Source organism: Corvus kubaryi, unplaced genomic scaffold (genome assembly GCF_017639235.1).
Source record: "Corvus kubaryi isolate FWS band 111438036 unplaced genomic scaffold, C.kubaryi_AGA036_p1.0 138, whole genome shotgun sequence".
Classification (NCBI taxonomy): Eukaryota; Metazoa; Chordata; class Aves; order Passeriformes; family Corvidae; genus Corvus; species Corvus kubaryi.
Genome location: NW_024580672.1, coordinates 12,027,050 through 12,045,267, shown reverse-complemented (window position 1 = coordinate 12,045,267; position 18,218 = coordinate 12,027,050). Strand labels below are relative to the sequence as shown.

Genomic DNA, 18,218 nt, shown 5'->3' with positions numbered 1-18,218 from the left:
CATGTTGGGGCAGGGACCAGAAGGAGCTGGTGTGGGTCTGAGTGTGCAGCTAAGGTGCCTGTGTTGTGTGGTTGTCCTAGCGATGGCAGGGCTCTTTAAAGCAGTTTTCCTGATACCTGTGAACTTTGTCCTCCCTGTCCAGAAATAAATCTACAGAGAGAAACCAATCTCTGAGATGCCATTACCGTAGGCACCAGTAAGGACTGATCGTTGCAAACCTAGGTTTGTTCTTACATTGTATTCTAGAGTGCAAATCCTTTCCTTCCTGCATTGCAAGCCCAATGGGACAGCCAATGCTTTTGGAGTCTGCCCTTCCCAGGCACTGACCACCTCTGCTGTCCCTACGTGCCACATGAGCATCCTGGGGAGATGCCAGCATGGCACCCAAGGCTGGCGGTGCCTGAGCTGAAGGGCCCATGCTGGGGCTGGGCTGTAAGGCTGGCAGCTGCCTCCAAGCTCTTGGAAACCTGTCCTGCTGGCTGCTTGTTACCTCCCTGGAGGCCCACACCAAGGTATCTGTTACATGTGCAGCGCTCTCTGCCCACTCAGGCGGTGGGATCTGTTGTCTGTACTCCTTTCTAAATCCCCCCAAAGACGAGATACACATGTGTTTGGAACCAGATATGCAGGCAAAACATCTCGTGGTTTGGAGGTAGGGAGAGAGGAAGAAAAGAAGACAAAGGAGTCTCCTCCCAGCGTGCAGTTAAAACCTGTGGTTATGTTGTGCTTGGCACAGTTTCCTCATTGTACTGCGCTGGGCGGTCGCTCTCCTCTGGCAGATGCTCTCCCCAGAGCTATGAGAAGTGTCCTATGGAGATGAGTAGATACCATTTCAGATGGAGTTTGTGAAGTAAAATGTGCCATTGTGTTTGGAGCTATTGTTTCTGTTTTCAATATTGAAGTTACTCATGGTTTCCAGGGGACAATATATCAAGCAAAGCTAACAGGCTGTAGAGAAGATGTAGATTATGAAAACAGAGGGATTAAGTTTCATACATTTGGAACGAAAGTCTCATCTCTCTCTTAGCAGTGGGAGCAGGGAAGTAGTCTTGCAGACTCACAAAACTACCAATTTAAGTGAGGGTGTGTTTTTAACAGGCTTTAGTTAAAACTATGGTCAGCACTGTGTGAGCAACTTAGAAGACTCTCTAAGGATGGATTCTGTGGGTGCAAGTTCAATGACCATCCAACGTATAAATTTGGTTTCAGAGAGTTTCTGTGCCAGGCTTTGTACCAGTTCAAACAAAGTCAGTTTGCAAAGATGGGGTCTGGCTGGCTGGCTGGGTAGTCCCTGCCTAAAACACCCATGAAAATCCACTGTTACCTCTTTATGAGAGAGGAGTAAGGAAGGATAGAAGAGGGCATTGCATGACAGATGTGATTCTCCAGCTCTTGACATCCCTTTTGGGGACTGCCTGGACACAGGAGTCATCATACTGACAAAGAAGGGGACCCATTAATGAAGAGCCAGCCCCCATTCCCACAGGATGCCATCCTAAATCTGTCATGTTATGGAGCAGATCAGGAGTTTGGTTCCCTGGATGATCTGACAGCACTGAACAAAACAGAGGTAAAACCAAAACAGGCTGTAAATCATGCTGACAATATCTGGTGTGTGTTTTTGCTAACAGTAGGGATGCAGTTAATATCAGCACCCTGCTAATGGCCCTGTGCTGCTTTTGGGATGCACCCTCCAGCACCCTGCTTGCAGCTGCAATGCAGTGTTTGATTCTGCTGCCAGGGTTTTTTTTAAGGACCAGAGGGTTTTTTGAAGCCCTGCAGCCTCCTACCAACCCATCTAGCCTTTGCGCTGGGCTGATATGAGTTGAGCTGCTCCTGCTTGCATGAATTTAGGGCAGGCACTCTTAAGTTTTTGCATTGTGAGGACTTCAGTGTGGCTTGGTAAGGTTAGTGAACTAATAAACCCTAAAATCTTCGTGGGGCTATGCTGTATTTCAACAATTGGCTTGAAAGGGTTGAAATTTAAAGAAGGATGGAGAGTAAATATTTTTTTAAATGTCTAAGTGATGTAGGAAGCAGTGATTAATGGAAATGACCTTGGTGCTTTGCTCCCTTTCAGTGAAGTGCTTAGACTTGCCCTTGTGTTTAAAACTGGAACCTCTGCTCTGATAGTGCTGTCAGATGCAATTCTCCTGTCTGAAGGCCAGAGCTGAGTGTCCAAGGGCACCATTACTGCAGTGTCTCTCACTGGGACATGCTGGTCTCCTGCTGCTTATGTGCAATCTGAAAGAACACTTAAAGCCTGTGGGTTTTGTACGGATAAAAAAATTGAGGATGTAAGGAAAGATGCTCCTCTTTTGAAGTTAGCTCTTCTTTCAGACAGGATTTTTACTGTGACCTGCAGTGAGCCTTTTAGAACATGCCTAGGTTGTGCAGCCTGAGCATCTGGGCTGGCTGTGGATGTGCCAGCTCTGGAAAAAAATCCAGCAAATTGCTTGCACCCCATCACAAAATTATGAGCCTTCCCCAGAAGCTAATTGACCTGATAGGGCATGGCATCAGCATGGCTCTGGCATGTCTGCATGACCCTGTGGTGCCACATAACTGGCACTATTCATCTCTCTAAAACAGGCATTGTGGTGTGGCCTTACTTCCCAGGGGTGCTGTCGGGACAAATCCTCTGTAGATACCAGAGTAACAGGGGACGTATAATCACTATGGATAGATGGAAAAGTATGAAGTAGCCTTTGTCCAAGCATCTTCCAGTGTGGTTAAGTTGGATGAAGCCAGTTTAATTTAGCACTGGGGAAAGAAAATGCTTCTGGCAGGAGACTTCAATAGCTGCTCTGTGAAAGGACAGTGTGGGCTTTCTGAGAAGCTCTTCAGAGATGCACCAAGTGCCTCTGTCATCCCAAACCAGCACCTCAGAATGTTTTGCCAGTCTGTGTTAGCCTCAAATGCTGGGCTCGTTCTGTGGAGCCTTTAGAGAAAGCTGCATTTCTTATGAAAAATACCAAATGTCTCAGCTGGGAAACAGCATTCCCTCTTCTGATGGATCGTGTTGGGGAAAGACCCCCAGTCTCTGCTCCCCGCCTTCTCCTCCCCTGGCTGTTTTAGTTGGATACTGAGAGGTTTGTAAGATTTCCAAGATTTCTTGTGGAAATTTTCAGACCTGAGAAAGGCATTTTCCCTTTGGGGATTACACCATGCTGTAAATGTCTGTTCTCTTTATTTTATATGCATTTTCCTGCTTTTGTTTGACTTTCTCACGGATTGCACTATATTTAATTCAGAACATATCCTATAATGCTGTAATTGTCAGGCATGTCAGCTGGTTATCCAGATGACTTTTTGCTGTAATTTTTTTTTTCTTTCAAAATAAAAGGAAAGCAGTTGCTGCTGCTTCTCAGGGATTGAATTATTGCACTTCTCTTGAATGCTGTGGCATCATGTAACACCACAAGGGAGCCAGTGTCACTGGCTGCCTGATACAGTTATTCCTGCTGCATTGTGGAACTTGTTACAGCTTTAGGAAGAGATGGAGTTTCACCTCCTTCTGCTGTGTGAGATGTCAGTTCTATGTGTGAGTGGCTAACAGATGAGCTCCCCTGGGCTCAGTCTGTTCCACGCCCTCACCCAAAGATCTTTTGCAAACTTTTCCTAGTTGGTGTTATGCTCAGGAACAGCTCTGCTCTGGCCAATTTTGAAGGGGTGGGAGTTAAGCAGACCTCCTGCTGTCTTGTGTCCGTGGGAGTGAACTGGTTTGTTGTTCCTGTGAGAGGGTGGAGCAGAGGAGAAATAAAAAGAAGCTCAGAGAAACCTAGAGAAAATTCTCTTACAGCTGTATGCTGTGGAGGGATCTGCCCCAGTGGCAGAGGTTTCATTCCCTGCCTTGCATCTCCTTTTGTCACTGATCTCAGCAGGTATGGTCCTGAGCTGGAGTAAATCAAATCCTTCCACTCACATCATGAATGCTCCACTGATTAACCTTAGCAGAAAACCTATTCTAAAACCAAACAATTGAAGAAATTATCTTCTCTAGACCAGTATGTAGAAGGTGAATCTGTGGAGATGGCTAACCATCTTCCTTAGGTGAAAGACCCCCTTGGATTCCCTGGTTAACCAGGATTTGGAATATGCTATAGATGGACAAGCCCACAAATGAGAGGATAATCGTATCTGAAAACCACCAATAATACTTCTTCCATTTGCTTCTGTCCTGCTGGGTTTAGATGAGTGTAGTTCTCTGAGTTCAGTCTCTGACTCCTGCTCTGCAGCATAAGGCTCAGAGCCTGTGATGGCTCTTGATGAAATCTCACGCCACCTACCTGAGATCTGTCTCACATTTTTCAGGTGCAAAAGCAGAGACAGGACCAGAGAGGTTTATCCACAGGAAAACTCTGGCAGACGACAGAATTCAAACCCATCCTGGCCATTTCCTGTCTTGCAGATCACATGGTTTATAATTCAAAATATAGCTGATGATGCTGAAACCATCAATCCTGTCAGCAAGCAGCACAGCTGGTTTCCAACTTCAAAATGAAAGGAAATTACTGCAGCTCCTCAGGGGTTTAATTAATAACTCCTATTCTGATATCTTACCTCTCCTTCTCATCTAAACTTGTGTTATCTGCATTAGGGACTTTCAGTCTTTTCTGATTTGCAGATGCCCTTAACCCCTCTTGCAGAGGATGTGAATTCCATCATCACTAGTTTCAGATCCCTGGCAGTATTTTTGCTTTTCTTCCAGTTTCTTTGGCAGACTCTCTCAGAAGTGTGCACACAACCCCATACATGTACAGATGCCTCCTCTCCTCTTACCTGTCTCCCAGTTGGCTGTAGCCCTTCTTTCCTCCTCGGGACTCATAGATCAGATCAGCCTTGTGAGAAGGGATGTGCCTGATGCCTGACTGTCCTCATGTACTTTACCTTTCAAGTCCAGGAGTGTCTAAATTAAAGTTATTGTCAGTTTGCCTCATTTTTATGAAAAAATGCATTTTCTGATGAGTGCTTGGAAAGAGGGAAGTTGATGTGCTTGTCAGTGTAGGAAGAACTGCAGTCTTGACCATTTGGGTGGCCAAGAGTAAGGTGGCAGGCTGAGGTTTCTAGGGGCCCCTTGCAAAAACTCTGCTGCTCTTGGTCATGGTTTGATTTTCAACTGCTCTTTCTCTGGGATACAAGTAAATTATACCCTGGAAAGGGAGCAAGGCCTCATCTCTCTTTGTAGGAGTTCAGAGTCCTTCATCATTTTGCAAAGGTGGATGTTGTTTTGCTTGCCAAAGTAAGGGCTTGCATGAAAGTCATCCTCAGGATCTTTGTGTTATAAAAAAATCTCCCTGTGACTGCAGTGCTGACCTCCTGCGGAGCTTTGGTTTTATCTGTGCACATGACAAACCTGCATCCACTTGAAAAGGAACCAGAAAGATTTCCACACTAAGAGATTATGTAGGTGTCCTCATCTGCTCATTTCAAAAGGAGAACTCCACTCTTCTGACCAGAGGAGTTAAAACTGCTGCAAGGAAGGAAGGGGAGGAACCAACAGCCCAGCAGGAACCCATCTATAGTGTAAGGCATAGGTGGGGGTCAGGTGACTGTCTCAGTGGATTAATTTCAGGGAGCTGGATTTGGACACAAACTTCCAAAACCTCAAAACCAAATGAGGAACAAAGCTCTCACTGGCAAATGCCCCAGGGTCAAGCCACTGAACAGTTTATATGTTCACGTCCTCTGCACTGGTTGGTTTGTAGCAGAGTAAAAGCCTCTCCTGCAAAAGAGAAATTGCCTCTTAGTCTTGGGTGCTGTAAGTTCTTATGTCTGCAGCAGCAAGAAATGTTGTTTCATGAAAATTTAACCAAGATAGGTAAAATGTCGTAAGTAAATTATCAGGAAGATGCTTGGCTTTTCATCCTCAGAGATGCTACTTCCAGCGTCTCCAAGGTCACTTGTTTTTCTTTATTACGATTTTTAACCAGGTGTTACCATTGCAAAGCAGACAGGGCTGAATCTTATTTTCACAGCAGAGCTGATGTGAAATGACCAGAGATGCTGTTATCTGGCAAACACAAATGGTTCTTGTGTGCAGGAGCATCTCTTTCTTCATGGCATATTTGCATTTTAGGTAAAGGTGGCCTGAGGCAGAAGAGATGAGAAGGAAGATGCCTGGAGAACTGGTTGAGTTGATACTCTGAAATCTTCCTATTTCATTCTTGCAAGTCAAGTGATTTCATGGTTATGTACAAATTGAAAGGAGTGGAGTGGGCCAGTGCTTTTAAGTCTGTTTTCGTTTTAATGAGCAGCAACTCACATGAGTAATTCCCTTGATTTTTAATGAGATTAATTGCATGATCGTTTGCTTACCACTGCAAGAAAGTCATAATCTGGACCACAAGGTTTTATAGCAGGTCTTCTAAAGGAGTTTTAGGCAGAAGCAAGAAGGAAGGTGCTCAGGACTGTGCAGGACTTGGGTAGGAAAGATGTCAGCAAACCCAGAGCAGTTTGGAGAGACAAAGCCTGGAGAGGCAATTTTGGTGGTGAGTTATTCGTGGACACGCATCTGTTGTGCCAGAAGTGAGAGTGGGATGTGTTTGTTCAGCCTGACTCCAGACATGCTGCCTGAATGGATGGAAAGCTCACTTCCTGGTTTCCATATACCCTCCCTGTTTCCAAACGGATCCTCCACCCTGTGATACAGGGACATGGTAACAGTTTTTTTCTGCTCACCGTACCAGTCATGCAATTGGAGGCTCCTCCTCATTGTAAGCAAATTAACCTCCTCCAGGTTTGCCAAAATGCACTGCCCAGCTGTGGTTTTTTTTGTCTGCCCAAAGTCAACTACATCCCTAATTCAGTTTGTTGGGACTCTGCATCCAGACTGGGATGATTTTATCATACTGGGATGATTTTACTCCAGGTGACAGAATTGCTTTCTGATTTAGCACACTTTGTCCCTAAGTTAACTGTCACAGATCAAAGATGTGAGCAACAACTTGTGGAGACTGCCCATGTCTGAACAGAATAACCTGGGGCATTAAATGAAGGGTTTTTCTAATCAGTCATATGTGTATTTGCAGTTATAACAAGAATAACTTCCTTTAATGGAAAAAACATTTGTCACAGACAAAAGAGTTTTTGACTTTCAGATGCTCTGCAGACATCTAATTAAGAGAACTGAAAATCTGTTTATTGGTCTTTGTCTGTTAGGATTGTCTGTGAGGAAAGGGCTGTGCCTACCAGGAAGAGTTTTGGTAGTTCAGCCCTTAACTTTCTTCATTCCCAGCTACTCCATTTGTCTCCTCAGAGCTGGGCTGAGTGGGGATGTTAGGCATTGGCCTGGGACACCCCATCACATTTGGAAGATTTGGGATGTTTCATTCAGGTCCACTGATGGTTTTTTTCTCCTGTATACATCTCTTCCTCATCTTCCACTTTGCATCCTTCTCTGTGGGTGGGAGGATACAGAATCCTGCTTCTCTAGGACTTTAGCTCTAACTTGCACTGGCTTTGAATGGCAGAACTGGGTGCAGGAAAGTGCTGAGGAAGGCTCCCTGCTTCTGCTGCACTTTATTTGACTTTAATATCCTGAAGGATCCATGGCTTCTGGAGTGCCCCTGCCTCCCCCAGCTCCCTGCCATCCAGACCCTCCCAGTGAAGGCAAGAGCTGGGGTGGAAAGTGTAGTCTAGGAAAGCTTAGCCAAACTCTTCCAGCTGCAGTTTATTGCATCTATTTTGCTGATATCCACCCTTTAGATAAATAGCACTAAGTTATACACGTTGTGACTCTCTTGATGTGGTTAAAAAGGCTTGTATTAGCCAAGCTAATCTAACTCCAAGAATAACCATGGGAATTTGACTGTATCAGTTCCAGCTTCAATCAGTCACCGCATAGTAAAGTGAGAATTGCCTTCCTGGCTAAAAGTGTAGCAACAGTGAAACTTCAAGTCAGTAGGTAGGGATTCCCTCCCCCTCCTTTTTTTTCCCTCTTCTTTGAAGGAAACTCCTGCCCGTGCCTGACCTCAGACACCCAGAGCTCTACCTGCAAGAAAACAAAATTTCCCATTTTCAATAAAAAAATGTGTGTCTGTAGGCAGAAAAACGAGTTAGCTAACAATCCGCAAAGCTATGGTCTATTTATTTACCAGGCCGACTCCCTGATGGGGAAACGTGGGATCTTTTAAATTCTTCTCCTGCACAGATGTTCCTTCTACTCCTGAGTTTCCTCTTGATCTTTGGTTTGCTGTGCCATATGGTGAAAATGCTGGAGATGTTGTGTGAGGTGGAAGATGAGAAGGATTCTGTGTGCTTAAAACAAAACCAGTAAAAAATAAAAAAAAAATAACTCCGACTGTTTTTTCCCCAAGTTAGCAAAAAAATATTTTTAAAAGGAAATCTGTCGAGCTAGCAAAACTGCTGTTAACTCACACAGGCTCTCTGTTGGACACGTAGCACTGATGAGATTAAATGCTGATTGCTGATTGACAAGTATCCCCTCCCTTCCCCCAGCTCTTGCTGCCACTTTGGGTATTCGTATTGAGCTGTAGATCCAGTTCAGGTGAGGAGATAGGGGTTCTGCAAGGGCAAGTAACATGACTGCTTGCTTTTCCTTCCTTGCCTTCTTCAGAGATCACAGGGGTTGTGGACTATGAGTTGAAAGACATCTCTCCTGGTATGTTGGAAAGGAGCCCTGGGGCTGGCAGGAGTTTTGGAGTTCCCCCTGCCCAAGGGAGCCAGGGCTTCTGAGTAGAGAGGGGACATAGAACATCATAGAGACATCATGCATATGAAACATGGGGAGAAATGAAACACAGTGCGAAGATTTGGGTCTCTGTCTTGGTAGCACCACAGGCTGAATGAGAACGAAAGGTTGCAGAGGGTGAATGGGAGAGATGAGAGGTTCTGGCAGTTTTCAGGGCTGGAGTTGGTCTCTTTTGGGCAAGTCCATGATGGTGTCATTAGAGCAGGTGCATCTTTTTGTCTGAGGCCTTTCAGCTGGTCTTCAGCCTCAGTGGCACTGGTCCATCAGGTTTCATCACCCAAGGATATATTGTAGGGCTCCTTTAGGAATGTCAGATCAGCATGCAGCTTTCCTAGGCTAGGAAAAACCATGTGCTAAAGGGTGCTTGGCTAAGAGCACACCCACGCTGAGCTGTGCTTTCAGGCCATTTGTGGTGTTCTGTGGGATGCTTTGCTCTCTGAGGCCTCCTTGCCTGCTGTCCTCCATGCAGGGACTGCAGTGGAAGACATTCCCCAAAACCCCATCTCTGTCTCCCTGGGAGAACAGGAATGCTCTTTCTTACTGGACCAGGGCAGGGGGTCTTTCTGGCTCTGCCATAAAAGCAGAGCAGGTGTTTTATTAGATGTGGTTTAATCTGGTTGCTTGAACAGCATTTTTTGCCAGGAGGGTGGTCTGTCAGATGGACAGGTAAAACCTGTTGCTCCACCAGCACAGGCAGGCTGTGTATTAGAGACAAGGCGTGCATTTTGTAGCAAAAACTGGGAGCCTAATTTTAGAATGACAGCAAGGCCAGGCTCAGCTGTCTGCCTGGGCTCTGTCCCAGCTCCTCTGTGTTGCCAGAAACTTGCCCTCCCTTTCTTGGAGTGAACTGTATCATACCTTTTTTAGTACAGGCTCCCCTCCAACAAGACAAAGTAATTCCTGCAGTTGCTTTTGTCTTAAACCACACACAGACCAAGGGATCCCTTGGTCCCTATGCAGACAGTCCATATTTCCCCCTAAGACGTTTGTTGTGCTTCCTTTGCAGATGCAGCTTCTGGACAAGTTTCCTATTGAAGGAGGCCAGAAAGATCCCAAGCAAAGAATCATTCCTTTTCTACCAGGTAATGCTGTGGGGAAAGCCCTAAATAAGATGGGTGAGAGCAGCTGGAGACTGCAGTTCCCCAGCTACTGTCTCTAGTACTTTTTGTGACCATTTTTTTAAATGCCTTTTCCCTGGGAGCTCATACACCCAGCCTTGTGATATCAGACCTCCACCTCCTCCTAAAATAGCTGGCATGGTGTTTAGGGCTCTCAGGGGATCTTGCATCAGCTGTTCAGATTCAGGTTGGCTCGTGCCCTGTCACACAAAGGGATTTAATGGCTTCTGGGGGGCTGTGTCTGTGGGGTGCAACCGGGCAGCCTGAGCTCTGGCCACCACTTGGGAGACCACTTGGGACCAGAGTCAGTCTTTGTCATTTCTGGATGCTATGGCTCTGCAGACACTGTTACTGTACAATAAGGAATGAATAACTGGAGTTGCCACTGGGATAGAAAGGAAACTGAAGGAAGGTTAAACACAAATAGGGATTTCTGCAATGCTGGCCAAAAAGGTATTTACTTATCTTTTTGGCCTGAGCCACTGTCCCTCTGACAGCTTTCGCAGAGGGCCTGGACATGATGGATATCCTGTCCTCAGGGTAACAGCACACACTCCTACACAGCTTCTTCCAGCAGCGGCTGCAGGGATGGCATGGGGGAGGTGAGCCAGACCACAGCGTGCTCTTGAAGTGCAGGCTCTGGCCAGCTCCCTATTGTCTGACTGCACGATTCTGGCTGTTGGCTAAAAGTTTGGCTCGCTGCAGTGCCTGCCAGGATAAATGGAGTATTTTCAGCCTGTTTAAAAGGTCTGTTCTGTCTCCCGCTATTAAAAGGAGATCCCAGCTCTTCCCTTAAAATCTGTGAAGAGAAGCTGGGATGGGAGGGTTTAGTCCTCTCCAGGAGTGTGCTGCACTCCCCAACACTATTTGCAGCCAAAGCAGTTGCTCCAGATGTGTGGTGAGCACAGCTCCAGGGTCGTTGGAGAGTAGGGACTTAGAAACCAGCAGCACAAATACACAACACGAACATCAGAGCCACAGCAGGGCAGCACAGTTGCCTGGCAGCGTGCTGGCAGCCTCCATCGACCTTGTGGAAGGCAGTCCCAGGTTCTGGGTTTGTTCTCTGCAGTGTTCTGTGCTGCACCCCACCTCTGCAGCCAGAGGAAGGTGGTGTTGCCATCCATTTCCTATCTGGGATGAGAAGTCCAAGAGTGGGCTCTCTTTTTAGCTGTATCACCAACATAGACAAATCACTTTATGAAACCTCTTTGTGATAAGAATGGATACTGCTGGCCTGCCTTTCTTGCTGGAAAGCATTTTGAGGTTCTTGGAAACACTGTACAGGAGTGCAGATGGCTTCACATGAGGTACTGTAGGAAAATCCCATCTGCAGGTAGCATTTGTTCCTCCTGTATTGACTGTCACTGGCCTATCTGTTTTATCTTCTAGAAAAATGTTGGCTGACTGCACGTGGCTGCTGCTCAGCCTTTGTGCAGATCTTCATGATGAATGTCCTGATATATGGGTGCATGATATTTGCAGAGGGTGAGATAAACCCCATATGCCCATTACAACACTTCCTACCCTTCCCACCCTCCACAAACATGAGGGAGATGGTAGTGCCACATGTCCTTGAGGGGAAGAGTTATATCTGGAAAACATTTGGGTTGACTTAGTGTCCCAAAGAGAGAAGCTGCCAGAACAGAATAGACCTCAGCTGTATCTAATTTAAAATTTCTGTGATGTATGTTCTACTTTTGATATCGAATCTCTGCCTCTTTCTTGAAGTGCTGAACAGCCCGTGTTGCTTTACCCAGGAACAAGGTGACTCAGCTAAATGTCAAACAGTGTCAAACTCCGATAAATAAACTAGCTGCCATAATTAGAATACGCATGGCATTTCTGCAGCTGGAGCCGTGAATTACGGAAACGAATACTTAGCTATAAACTCCCGTAATTAAAAAATGGCAAGGCAGATGTTTGTACTTAAATCCTACTTTATGAAGATGTTATGGTCCTGCTTGCTTATAGTGGGCCTGATTCAACCAAGCTGGAGAGGCTCTGCATGCTGGGTTCTGAGTGCCCGGGGTTTGCTGTTCCACTTGCAGGGTAGGACAAATCCCCCCATCAGGTCTGGCCTAGGAAGTTGGCACATTCCATCCTGCAACTCCTGTTTGTCGCTGCTCTCCTGAAATAATAATTAGTAATTGACTGTGCTGGAAACCTTTTACCCATAAAACCAAGGAAAATGTAATGGAGTTCAGAGCCTTGCCCCCCAAGGAGAGACCATACTGGATTCAGCAGCAGGAAAGTGCAGTTCTTCTTTTCCTCTAGATACCTTTATCTTACGTTCATCAATTTCTTTCTTCAAATATATTTACCCTCACTTCTCCCTTACACAAATAAGGACTCTACGGTTTTCAGTGCCATGAAGAGGTGCAAAGAAATTATAAGTAGTGCCAGGTAGTCCTGTAGAAAATGTCCTGTGGACAATTGTGTAGTTTTGTTTTACTTTTAGAGAGTCACTTCTTTGCCTTCAATTTTTTGGGACTTTTTTTAACCATACTGAGAGGCCAGAAGTGGTATCTTCATCTCCTTTCCTCATTTTGTCTTCTTCCCATGAGTTTTTCCATTCTTCTCTCTGATTTCCCTTTCTAATGTTGGAAAATTCTGCATCAGGAGGGGTTGTGCAGAAGAAAACTGCGTAAGAAACTCTCTGGATTGGCCAGAGAGCATTTTTGCAGTTTGTGGTATGAATGTTTTTCTTTGGAGGGAGACTGTGGAAGAGTTAGAATAAAATTTGCTGCAAAAACCCCTCTCTAGACCAAAGAGAGTTTGTTGCTCTAAGAAGACATGGATGGAAAGTGCTGTTTGAATGTACCAGTGTGGCTGTTGGTTGAGCCCATTTGCAATACACTGATTTCTCCATCACCTCTTCTGCTGCATATCTGAAGAATGATCTTTGGAGTGTGGATGAGTAGTTTTGTTCCCTCCCTGTCAGGTACTTTTACATCTGCATGAGCAGAGAGAAGGGGTTATGGATTTGGGCTCCCTTTTTCAGGGATCTTGAGGTAATTAATGAAGGAATTTCAGCTGGAAGCAGAAGTCTTGTCTGCTGAGCTTCTGGAGACCACAGCAGCAAATGAAATGGCAGAGACAGGGCGATGCAACTCTGGGATTAACAGTTTTGCAGTGCTTGACCCAAGACTCCAGGGCTTGCATTGTTTTTCGTTTCTCTTGGCAGTAAATGGGAGAGCCATCTGGAGACAAAGCTGAAGTTGGAGGGATGTCAGCTCTTCTTGCTCCACTGTGTCTTCCAAAGTGCAGCCCTGGGGAAAACACACTGCATGGCATGAACTCATCATGTCATGCTGGCTGCTGGGCTGCAGATCCCTGCCTTGGAGAGAGGCTTGGGCTTGCCACGGCACGGAGGGCTGGCCATTGATGATGGCAGCCCCTTGCACTTCCCATATAGGTTCCAGCTTGATTCTTGCTGGACTTCAAACCACTTTTGACCCCCGCTGAAGAAACAGGAGGTTTTTGCATAGGATGTGCCAGAAGGGGAAAATCCTCACTGGGTGCCTGCTCTGCAGCTTCCATGCTGCCTGGAGAGGGAGACATCCTGTTCGAGGAGACTGCTTTGTGGGCCTGGTTTTCCTAACTCTTGGGAAGCTGAGTCCTATCCCAGGGGAGCAGGGTGATCAGTGCAGGCTGCCCTACCAGCTTGGTCAAGCAGCTGGAGGAACAACACCACAGCCTGGCTTCAGTCCCTGCTTCCAGTGCTTGGGAGCCTCTACCAGAGAGGCACCTTCTCTCTTCCTTTTTTCCCCACTCACATTTTCCTCCTCCCTTGACTAGGGCGAGGAAAGAGGAAACCATCCATTTTGGGGCGCGTGCTGCCAGTGTAGCTTGGTGGCGGTGTCCCAGGGCGCTGGGAGAGATGCCAGCATGGGGGATGAGATGTCACCCAGCTGCTGTCACCCCGCTGTGCCCTGCTGAGCTGCTTTGCCCCGAGAAGAGAAACACTCCAGCACCATCTCAGAGGGGTCTCTGGGCCTTTCTCCTTCGTGGGCCCCAGGGCAGCAGGAGCACAGTGTGCGTGCTGAGGCGTTTTAGGGACTGGCAGCAAATTCAGGGCGGCACAGATCCCTGCTGGGAGTGCGAGTTCGGCCCTGTGCTCTGCTCCAGAGCTGTGGCACGTTGCTCCTGCCGGGAACAGTGGGTGGGAGTGGGGTGAGCTGATCCCTGCAGGGAGGGCTTTGCCTGACTGCTTAATCTCTGGGCAAGGCTCCCGGTTCCCCAGTGTCTCCCAGCCTGAGGTTTGCTGGAGGCTGTTCCTGCAGCACAGGGGAGTCGGCAGAGCGAGCCCCAGCCGAGGGCAGAGCCGTGTGTGAGTCAGGAGCGCTGCGGGAAGGGAGAGGTTCGCTCGGGGAGGGCGCGGGCGGCCGCCCCAGCACCGCCCAGATACCTGGGGCTGCTGAGGGGTGCCGGCGGGAGCCTCCCCGTTTTGCACAATGCAGGAGGATGGGGAATAACTTCTCCCCAATGCCGGCTGGAACCTTCCTCACCTCTGTTTCTGCCACTCCCGGGCTGCAGTGGGGAAGGAGATCTGCCGATGAACTGCATCCCAGGTGCTTATGTCTGCTTTTTGGTTTCGGTTTGAGGTGTTGGGTTTGGTTTTTTCCCCCTCCCCTTTCCAGTGCTGTCTTTTGGGCAAGATGAAGCTGAGGAAAAAGGCTTCAGTAGGTTTGCAACAACAGGATTCAGTCCCCGGTGATGAGAGCAGGGTTGTTTTTCTTTTTCCTTTCAGCTTTGTATATTCCAGCTTTTCACCTTTTGTTTTGCTCCGGGCTGGAGGAGAAGCAGTGTTTTGTTCAGCGATCATGTGCTGGAGCAGAGATGATGTGTTCATCCTCCCAGCCAGCACCACAGTGACCCTCAGATCCAGCCATTCATGTTCCACCTGTGTAAATCGAGACCAGGATCGGCAAAATTGGGACGTGGCCGTGTGTAATTTTGTCAAAGGTGCTGCATTTCAGCAGGGTACAGTGCACAGAAAGTGTTTTCAACATCTATTCTGCCCACCTTGGGAGGTAGGGGGGTGATGCAAGGCACACACTGGCCGAGGAGGAGCCTTAGAACTTTCAGAGATATTTTTATTGCAGGCTGTTTTCTCCCTTGGAGAGCTGGTTGCTAGCAGAGCATTTAAAAGGAAATGCATTCCTTGTCCTAATTCTTAGCTGTATTTTATGTGCAAATTTCAGATTTTTAAAAAATTTTTGATTATTCTGTCCTTCATCAGTCTGAGCCAGGGCAGCAAGTTATTAGTAAGTGATTTAAACTTTTTTTTGCAGTCATTTTGAATTCCTCAGAATTTCATTTCTGACCTACTCAGAAATGAACAGTGTTGCAGCAGTTCAAAGCTAGTCAAAAAGTAGCATAAATATTAAAAAACCCAAGAGAGATCAGATAAAATTCTCTTTATCAAGGCATGTCTTATGTTTTAGATTAAAATATGAATTAAGTTATTTGAAACAGTGTTTCTTTAATATGCAGGGTAGTCTTACAGGCGTGATAGGCATACACACACAGAGAGCAGAGTCTCAGATGTCTGGTTTGCTGAGCCTTACCTGTGTAACATCAATAACCAAGATGTTCTGCTGTGCTTTTCTGAATATGAGGCAACAAATTCCCGGAAGAAAGAGGGACTGTGCTCCCATCCCCTTCCACCACCTGCAATAAGACAGTATTGCAGTCCCCTGTCCCCATCTCTGAGGAGCTGCCAGAGGGTGGAGAGGTGACCCGTGGCACTGTGGCATGAGATGCTGTGGGTTTGAAGAGCTATGGAAATCTTTTTGGGGGGCATTCCATAATGCAGTGCAATTTCATTTTAATGTACATATTTTACATTTTTCTGCCAGTTCTCTGAAAGGGGAGAGTGCTTCCAGGTTTAAAACAAACTTATGTTTGAGCCTGGATATTGTGTTAGCAAGACAGCTAACAGGTCCTTGGCTTCTTTCCACTCCAGCATATTTGGGAGTTGGGTGATGCTGAGCTTCTGGTGAGCTGCCCTTCAGCAGCTCCTATTGTTTGAGTTAGCAGTTTCTATTGTGTCTTTCTATTTTCTGCCTTGCTAGGAGAGCTATTGTGGAAAATTCATCTCCTGTCTCTCTCAAGAGGAGAATGGATTTCCTGTCGGCTCCAAGCTTGAAGGGAAAGCAGGGGCTGCCGGGAGGAAGCGGCTGTTCCTCGCCAGGCGGCGGGAGGATGGATGATTTTGAGGGGAACAGGCATATTCTTTTCTTTAGGCTCCGTGGAGATATTTTTAGGGTTTAAGTGTCTTCTGGTTGAAAGACAAGTCGTCAAGTATGAGGTCACAGGATGCCCTAAGGCTGCTGCCTATTGAAAAAGCTGTGGAAAAGGCATGGCCAGCGCCAGCTTTCAGAGCTGCTGCTGAGGAGGGAGCTGTAAGGAGCCCCACGGACTGGAGTGCATGGGGCTGCTGGCTTTGCATGCTGAGCCTGTTTCACAGGTCAGGCCTTCTGAAGGTCTTTGGGCATTAATAGGGCATGAATCAAGAGCCTGATTCCATTACAAAAGGAAGGAAAAGAGGGTAAAAATATTCCTTATATCTGCCGAAGTACCTGGTCCTCTTTTCTCTCTTTCAGTCTCTTCTGAGTCCTTTCTCATCATACAGATCCAAAATCCACCAGCTGACAGCTGAAATGAGGGGCTGGAATAGAAAAAGCTATGGAATCTTTTTCTGGGGCTTGTAAACCCACTCTTCTCACACAGGTTAAGAACTCTTGTTTTGCTCAACCAGAAACCACCTCTGGGCAGAAATGAGCATATGCAAAACATGATGTGCCTCTCATTAGACCACTTGAATCTCCTGATGAGGATTTTGTAATGATCAAGCCGCAGTTTCAAGGGAAAACAAAGAATGGAAAGGGATTTGGGTTTGGGTTTCCTTGAAGCCAGAGCTAATGGGAATTATTTATTTTTTTTTGCAGCTCTGGATGCTAGACTGAAAGGCCAGAGAAGGTTTTCAGTGTAGTCTAGCTGCCTGGACTCCTTAGGGAAATATACAGACTTTTTTACTCAGAAATTAGTTGGATTTTGATTCTTGTTTTTAAAGGCAATAAATAAACACGACTATAGACTTGAAAAGCAGTTTGAGCTACATTGGGCTCGTCGTTTCCTCAGGCAGCCGTTCAGATGAGTGTGCCCTCTACTACTATAATTACTTTTTAAAAATAGCTCTGCAAGTCTGTAATCTAAAGTGGGTGGTATGTAGTAAGTCTGAGAGCATTCTGCATTCAACCCACAGACTGGGGAGAGGGTGACTTTATATAAGGGTTTGCTTGTCTTCCTCTCTGGTTTGAAATCTGACTTTTTCCCACAATCCATCAACAAATGGCCCATACAATGAAAGTGCTTTTTAACACAGGAGTCAAGCTTTCCAGGGACTCAGATGGCTTTGCAGCCCCACAGGCTCTAGATGTTCCCTCTGGATATTACTTATCTACCTAATCTTGTCTTTGTTGTATTCAGATTTAAGTTGCCTGGGCAATACAGGAGAGACGAGCCCAGCTGAGATTTACAGCTAGGTAACAGTCTAGACCTATGTTCAGCCCACTTTGCCTTTTGTCTGGGCCATCTGATTTATTTATACACTCACATGCTTAAAATAGGTTGTGTTTTATTTTTTTCCTGTAGATTGGAAGCAATGAACTTGGGAATTTGCTGCTTGATTTCTCCTACTTCATTTTCTCTATCTATTGAGCTTTTTAGGTGGTGATGTTCTCTAGTCTGGTGTGTTTGCAGACCTCCCTGCTCCACAATGCAGCTTTTTCCAGGCTCTCATGAACATGCTTGTCGTTACTCATAAGGGGATCTTTATACTCAGCAGCAGAGTGAGGGGATACTGCAGGCAGGGATTTGCCAAACTTAATCTATATTCACTATAATGAAATAACCCATGGCAGTGTCTACTCCCCTGTGGGGTTTCTTTCTTACAGTTTAGTCCCATTTAAAGGGAAAGCTGAGGTAGAGAGAAGGAAATAACATGGGAATTAGAAAGAGGAAACCAGGCATAGGTAGATGACGAAAGGAAAGTAAGTCCTAGAAGTGGGAAATTCAATCCTCTTGAGCTTCTTCCATTCAGAGAGGTGCTAATACAGGCCCCAGGCTTGTACGCAGGATTGAGGTAATTAATGTTTGCCCTCAAATTTCCGTGGGTCTGAAGTTAAGCACTTCCACCATGTCATTTTCTATCAGGGTTTTGCCACCTCTAAATAAAGAGCAGAAAATTACATTCCTTCTGCTTGTACATCCTAAGCGTCGGCAAGTTCAGACTTGCAGGGTGCTTCTTGTATTCAGGGCTCTGAACAGCACAGGGCTGACCTGGAATATGCAAAACATTTGCAATCTGGTTTGCCCATGAT

At 46.3% G+C, this 18,218-nt stretch overlaps 1 protein-coding gene across 2 annotated transcripts in view; it reads left to right on the top strand.

The window, feature by feature from the left end:
- SH3PXD2A (SH3 and PX domains 2A) overlaps window positions 1-18,218 on the top strand; it is a 210,114-nt gene that overhangs the window by 17,389 nt on the left and 174,507 nt on the right. For both annotated transcript variants that reach the window (XM_042019253.1, XM_042019252.1), the window contains exon 2: window positions 9,720-9,795. In XM_042019253.1, the coding sequence (XP_041875187.1) occupies window positions 9,720-9,795 (76 nt within the window). The remainder of the gene's footprint in view (window positions 1-9,719; window positions 9,796-18,218) is intronic.